The following is a 7,424-nucleotide window of genomic DNA, read 5'->3' as shown; positions in this document are numbered from 1 at the left end:
ATGCGCTGCTCAACCTTACTCGGCATCCTAGGCGGGGTGCTTCTGTACCTCGTGCTGGGAGCTGTGGTGTTTCGGGCCCTGGAGGCTCCACGAGAGGAGGGCCTGCACAAGCATCTGCAGGACACACAGCTGGAATTCCTGCTGAACTTCACTTGCGTCGGCCCGGATAACCTGCAGAAACTCATAGAGGTACCGCAGGTCGTTTTATGTCTACAGCCACTCATTATTCAGCTTTTATTTAAGTGTTTAAAGATCAACAAGGAACTATCAAAAAGTGGGCGGGGCATCGTGGTAGATCCTCTTGTGTTCCCTTGGCTTTAGTATATTTGTGACACACCGGATTTTCTTTGATCAAAAACTGTGCCTCTCAGATTTTTTGGCCTTTTCAAATTAAGAAATATCTGCTTTTGATCCTTTATCACTCATTAGGTCTTTGGCACAGGTTGCAAGGAAATTAAATGATCTGATATATGAAGGACTTTTAGACAAGGTTAACATAGTGACATAGTGACTCTGCCATTTGTCAAAGTCACAGGTTGTTTTTCTTTTATACATAAACAAACTCCACTGAGGATTAAGAGCTTAGATACAGACCGCCTCTTGTAGCTAAGGATATATTTTGGCCGTGTGGTCTGACCGCTTCATATTATATGTTCTTTGGGAACGAGTTTGACTTTGACAAGACAATTTCTGATATTGGATAAGTTTTGTGGGTGCACAGGGCGACCCTCCAGATTTTTAAAGCTCTCTGTGACAGGTGTGGTCAGAGAGGTATGTAAAGATGGGTCAGTTTGTGTGTGTGTGTGTGTGTGAGTACATGAAAGCTGATCCATGCATAGGTTGAGCGTTATGAGCCGGCTTGGACAGAGTGCAGTGACGACGATATGTTTGTTCTTGTTCCAGTATGAAAGTTGTAAAATACTGTTTTAGCCTGTAAAGTGATATATAGATGATGAGGCTGACATTTATAAAGAGGTTAGGGGACTTAAGGACATGACTGATGCAAACAGTGTGTCCTTAAGTAAACAGGTCAGATTTTGTCTTTGATTATTCTCTCCTTTAGCCATGTCAATAGACTACTTTTCATGACAGCGGTATCATCTTCCACTCAACTTACAGCTAATCATGTAGCGCTTGTCTCCCTCAAACTGACAACAGTTCAACAGCTCACAAACCAAAGTAAGGTGATTAGCTCCTGTTAGCTAGAGAAACCACAATGTCAAAATCTTTCTGAATCCAAAATCTAGCCACTGTAAACCTTTTTAGCTTTTGAGTCTTAGCTAACTGAAAGGCTTCTCATGCTGACTACCTAGCCTTCAACTAGCAAGGCTGGCTCGTGAACTCAAAATGATCACAGCTCCAGTGTAAGTTAGCTCCCGTTGGCCAGAGAACCTTAAATCTTTACAAAGTTGTGTGTCTCTCAGTTAACTTTAACCCGCTAAAGTTAGCTGCTGCTGGTAATCATTATGCCATTCTTCAGTGAGTAGTAAACCAGGCTAATGACCCAACATAGCAAGCTAGGTAGCACGGCTAACCTAGTAAAGCTGCAGAAATAAAAGATGTTAGTTTCAGTGTTTGTGAACAGTGTTTATTTGTGTGAGTTTATTGAAAGTTACTTATGCTGAATTACTTTGATATTATTGTCGCTCTAGCTAACAGGTGCTAACAGGCCAAATGTTAAAGCAGTTGTTGAGTTTGCTAGAGGCAGCGAGGAGACATGCTTTGTTTAGCTGACAGGTGAGGGAGCTGTGACAAAGTAAGTTGGTTAGCTCCTGTTAGCTAGAGAAACCAACAAGTCCAAATCTTTCTGAATCCAATATGTAGCTACAAACTAATTAAACTAAATAAAAAGCTTCTCATGCGGCCAGAGAAACCACACTTAAGTCTTTACAAAGTTATTTAGCTTAAAAGTAGCCTAGTTTAGCTAAATAAATAAAAAGATAAGTTAATTTCAGTGTTTGTGTTTTTTATGCAGAATGACTTTGATATTGTTGTGGCTCTAGCTAACAGGTGCTAACAGGCTAGTTTGCTTGAGGCAGCCATGAGTCATTTGCTTTGTTTAGCTGACAGGTGAGATGGCTGTGACAATGTCACTGTTACACACGTGACATGAGATTAGTTAACAAAAATACATGAAATAAAAGTTGACCCTAAAGTGTGTTATTACGAAAATGAAAAATAATTCAATAAGTACAAAGATCATTTAACTTACCACCCATGTGGTTTCCTAAAGCACCCTATCAATGGCATTACATTCTCATACCGACACATGTGGTAAGTTTGGTCAGGGTTAGGCACCAGAAAGTACACAAGAGCGACACTTAATACGTCACACTATTTACTTTACTTATTTGACGTTAGTGCTACATAACACTTACGCGCATAAACATAAAAACCCAAACTTGTGTGCACTTAATGACAACTTACATCAGAACTTCACTCATCTTATCCATGAGTGACGCAGACAGCTGCTTCAGGGTCATTCTTCAGATGTTGTTCTGTTCAACAAGCGGCATTGTGTCTCAGGTTTCACTGAACGAGGGGTCAGCTGATGTGTCAACACGTCTTTACTACTTCTTGTTACAATGTGTTCTCAGCTCGAGTAATGTGAGCCGTCTCACACCACACAATGACACTCTTGTACAGTTGTACATTTTCTGTGACTGGCTATTGATTTGGTTGATCATGTATGTGGTGATATTCATGCATATTGAGATGGATGTGGCACAGCTTCTATGCCATCTAGCAAATAATGCAAGCTACATACTGTATGTTCCTACGTCTTACTCATAAACACTGATTAAGTTAGAAAACCGAGGATGAATCAGGTGAAAGAATATTACACGTGAAATAAAAAGTTCCACCAAACAGTTGAAAGGATCAATGAAAGTGTTAACTTTGAAAACTATTTGCTCAGCTTTTACAGCTTCAACTATTCAGAATAATGCACAACTTGCACTGGGAAACTAATTAAATATTTCCTAAATGAGTGGAGACAGACGCGTGCAGCAGCACACAGCCCTGTCGTTGTGATCATAAACATCTAATTCATTAGAAGTAATAACGTCTGCGGAGGCCGTGTTCAATCACAACTTTGTCATATTCAGCTTTAAATTCAGAACAAATGGCTTCAAGAACCAACAGACACAAAACAGATAATTGGATGAGAGCATTAGATTATCTGTGTTGGCAGCGGCTCGATCAACTCAGGACTGGATGAGTCGTCACTTCATTGTCGCTGGCTGCCGGAGCTGATGCAATGACGACGCAGTTTGGACAGCATTTCTTACAATATTGGGGGCCTGAAGCTCTGCACCCAGTTCTCAAGTGATGATTAATGTTTAATGAACTTTGTACTTTGGGAGGTTTTGCTTGTCGCTCTTTTCTTTCTGATCCATTTCTTTATTGTTTCATAAACCGACAACTCTTCCCTGTCCGTTCCCAGGAGGTGGCGGATGCTGTGGGTGAAGGTGTGGATCCCAACAGCAACAACACCTTTGTCAGCCAGTGGGATCTGGCCAGCGCTTTTTTCTTCTCAGGGACGATCATCACAACGATCGGTGAGAGTCAAATACAACAATTGGTTTAACCATTTCTGCTGAGCTGAATTTTCTGACCATCACGTGTTTTGTCTGCTCTTCCACCCGGGACCCCCACATGTTTTAGGTTTTGGAAACATCTCCCCAAAGACAGAAGGAGGTCAGCTGTTCTGTATTTTCTACGCCCTGGTGGGAATCCCGATGTTTGGTATCCTGCTGGCTGGAGTCGGAGACCATCTGGGTACTGGGCTGAGGAAAGCTGTTCTCAAAATAGAGACTCTCTTCCGGGTCAGACCCCAAACACAAACGTCATCTTTGCTTGCACTGTGAATGTACTTTCCTTTATTTGTCTCGTCTCGCTGTGTTGTTTTCTCTTGCTGGCAGAAATGGAAAGTCAGTCCGACCATTGTACGAGTGATCTCAGCCGTCCTGTCCATCCTGCTGGGATGCGTGCTCTTCGTCGCTGTGCCTATCCTGGTTTTCAAAGAGGTCGAGCAGTGGAGTTTTCTGGAGTCGGCGTACTTTGTAGTAATCACGCTGACAACAGTGGGGTTTGGAGACTATGTTGCAGGTATACAACATTATATAGCCAGATTGATTGCAGCAACAGTTCTTTAATTGATTCCTCTTTAAGTCCATGTGAAAACAGTGAAATCCAGGGAACATCCAACCCAAACACACAACTTACACTGACTTTTATTTGCCCTGTAGAGATCAAAAACCGTTTACCCTTCAGGAATCACACACCTGACTAAGACAGTGAACATCCTTTCCTTTATGCAGTGACACAGTGACACCCACAGAAGGTACAGGAGTTTACACTCAGCTGGTTACATAGAAACCCCTAATGTGGCTCTTACATGACATAAACAACATTGTATCTACTCTACAGTTCTCTCTTCTTAATTTAAGAATATTGGATCACATAAACTAAACATAGTCTGACTGGTCTAGTCGGTTACCTCCTAAATATTACGACTATACTCAGCCAGGACCAGGTGGGAGGGTGCTTCTCTTTTCACATGTTGATTGTTGCTTTTATTGTAAATGTATGTATTAGTACGACTGTGGAGGCTGCTAAATGTATGCAGAATCCAGAGTCCAAGACAAATTTCCCTATGGCGACAAAAAAGATATATCATATCGTATGACATTATATCCTATTGAACGATACCGTATCGTATCGTACCATAGTGTACCGTACTGTATCACACCGTATCGTATCGTATCGAATTGTACCGTTCCCTAACCTAAGGTGTTGTAAAGTATGGAATCCTATCGTATCGAACCGTATCGTATTGACTTGTTATAAATATAAGGTATAAGAGAGGTTCTGTGCCCTCAAATCACTACAGCCGCCCTGCCCTGCCGTCTGCATGCACCGATGAGAGTAGGTTTTATTTTTGCCATGTGGTCACCGAAGAGCTCAACATGACCTGGCCGGGGAGGAACATAAGAGGCCAAGGCGCATAAAATTGACTCATCGGTGAACTGATACGTCCGTGTGAAACAGTCTTCAGATTCTTTTGAAGAGGGCGTTTCAACACTGAGAGAACCCCGTGCAAACTGCTGACAGCTTATCTAGTGACCCTTTAATTAAAAGGCAGGTCTCGACACCACTTTATAGTATTATTTACAGAAACTTAATCCAAAACTGAGTAAGCATTTAGCAACAGTAGCAATGATAAACAAAACCTTTAACAGGCAGAAACCTCGCACAGAACCAGACTCATTGGTGGGCAGCCACAGAAAGAAAGTTATATCATATGTTCATATCTAAGTCGCCCTTATTTCTCATATTTTTGCTGAATGTATTGATCTGTAGATGAGTTTTTAGTTCGACTTAATTAGTCATCCATAAATATAATTGTCAGCTGCAATGCATTAAGTTCACTTAGCCCAGACAATTTTCATTTACCTCATAAATGATTCAGAGTTTTGTCTTGTCAGAGTTGAATTATTGATGATCTGATCTGCTATATAATATCTCCTGTCTTAAATGTTTATTTACTCCATAGAAAAGGATGAACGGGTGTGATCTCTTTAGTCATTGTTGCTCTGTTCTGTGTCAAAGGGGATTCTGGAAACGAGGGCAGTGACCACTGGTACAAGCCTCTGGTGTGGTTCTGGATCCTCCTGGGTCTCGCCTACTTTGCATCAATCCTGACGATGATCGGCAACTGGCTTCGAGTTCTGTCTAAGAAGACCAGAGCTGAGGTGCTTCTTCTTCCTCCCTCATGTCTGTTTCATGATGTCATGTCTCTACCACTTCCTGTGGTCACTGCTTTCATCCCTTCTCTTAGATGGAGGAGCTTCGAGCCCACGCCACAGACTGGACTCAAAACATCCAGAACATGTCGGTGGATTTCCGCATTCCAGGAAAAATCGATGACCCCTTCAAGCGGCGCCGGAGAAAGCGGCGTCACGGCCCTCGCAGCCATGGTCACAGTGCGTCAGCTGAAGGGGCCGCTGAGGGGAAGGAAGAGCAGCCCGGGAGTCAAACAGCGTCTGGATCTTCCTCCTCTTCCTCCTCCTCAAATGAATCAGAATCTGAATCAGAATCAGACTCTCAGGCCACGCAGACAGAGCAAGTGCCCGAGGAGAAACCTGCAGAGCCTGAAAAGGAGGAGCCTCTCCCTGATCCCCACATGTCTCAGCCTCTGGACTTCTTTGGGGAAAACCTTGCGTTTATTGATGAGTCTTCAGATGCTCAGAGTGGGAAGGTGCATTTAGATCCTCTGCTGGATACTTCAAAGTCCAACTCTGGACGCTCTCGTCAGCCTAAGAGGAGACGCCAAAGAAGACCTGTGCCCCAGAGAAGCCCCAGAGTCAACCGCTCCAACCCGGACAAGAAGGAGCCCAATGGAAACCCCAAACCAGTCCCAGATCTACCAGTGAAGCCTAAAGCTGATCACAGAAACTCCACAGCACAAGTATAGACTGAAAGGACACAAGCCTTATTCATAATCTCACAGGATGTCCAAAATGTAGCAGGTTCTTTGTGTCTACGTTCAAACATTTAAGATGTTGCAGAAGCCTTATCCACTCATGGTTTGCATTGAATGCTCTTAGCATGCACGTGTGTTTGCCTCAATCAAAGATGATGAAGTGATTTTTAAGCCAATGTTCTGCTTTCTTTCTGAGGATTTACTGCCCTCTACTGGGCCATCACTGAAATGCACTATCTCTCTGAAACATGAGGGTTCTCGCCTTCTACCACTCCTCAAACCAAAATCAAAGCCACTTTCTACGACAATGTGTTTCTCACGTTGAAGAGAGGTTGGCCTGATGTCTGCTCTGAATCCTGCCAACAATTAAACGGGTACTAAACGGGCTCTCACTTTTTTGGGATGAAACAGAAAGTTTTTTAAACACTGTATGCAACCACTATATTTGCATTTTGACGGCCAAATGCACTGATCCCACTGTAATGCAAATATGTAATAAAGATTTTTTGTAAATTAACGCAGCACTGTGTCTTGTAAGGATGTTTTACATATAAATATAAGTACTTGATTTTTAGGCACATCCTCTTTTTAGGTGAATTTCTCTAACAAAGCTGGGGTCAAGCACATTAAAGTGCATTAGAGAAACTGAATCACAAAAAGGGTTTTGAAATGTTTCTCCAGAGACGAAAACTAATTACTAAGCCATAAAAACCAGGAACTGACCACAATATGAGACTTCAGCAGCACCCGGTATAAAGTGCCTCTTTAGAATCATTTATGGACTTAAATGCTGTATCAGATTTCATACCAGACTAAATTAGTAGAATCGAAGGTCATTTCATTTCAGAAGGTTTTGTGGTCTGAACTGTAGGAAAGGTGCGGCTCAAAGACAGGTGGATTAAAAATGTTCCAACAGCTGTGTGAACCTCCTCTAAGA

The 7,424-nt window shown here is 42.4% G+C and overlaps 1 protein-coding gene across 1 annotated transcript; it reads left to right on the top strand.

The window, feature by feature from the left end:
• LOC138599941 (potassium channel subfamily K member 4) lies at positions 1-6,478 on the top strand. The gene is made up of 6 exons (XM_069671684.1): positions 1-189; positions 3,446-3,560; positions 3,667-3,827; positions 3,924-4,110; positions 5,614-5,756; positions 5,843-6,478. Exons 1-6 carry the CDS (start codon positions 1-3, stop codon positions 6,476-6,478), a joined length of 1,431 nt encoding a protein of 476 aa, XP_069527785.1.
• Positions 6,479-7,424: the final 946 nt, after the last annotated feature.

Source organism: Semicossyphus pulcher, unplaced genomic scaffold, assembly GCF_022749685.1.
Source record: "Semicossyphus pulcher isolate SPU_LCO1_2020_fin unplaced genomic scaffold, fSemPul1.0.p SCAF_10, whole genome shotgun sequence".
In the NCBI taxonomy this organism is placed as follows: domain Eukaryota; kingdom Metazoa; phylum Chordata; class Actinopteri; order Labriformes; family Labridae; genus Semicossyphus; species Semicossyphus pulcher.
The sequence above is the reverse complement of the archived record's forward strand: the minus strand, read 5'-3'. Positions and strand labels throughout refer to the sequence as shown.

Excerpts from the sequence above, each read along its gene's own strand:
- LOC138599941 (XM_069671684.1), top strand. The coding sequence starts at position 1 with ATGCGCTGCTCAACCTTACTCGGCATCCTAGGCGGGGTGCTTCTGTAC. Across the intron at positions 3,561-3,666 it reads GACGATCATCACAACGATCG|GTTTTGGAAACATCTCCCCA; the intron begins GTGAGAGTCAAA and ends CACATGTTTTAG. Across the intron at positions 4,111-5,613 it reads GTTTGGAGACTATGTTGCAG|GGGATTCTGGAAACGAGGGC; the intron begins GTATACAACATT and ends TCTGTGTCAAAG.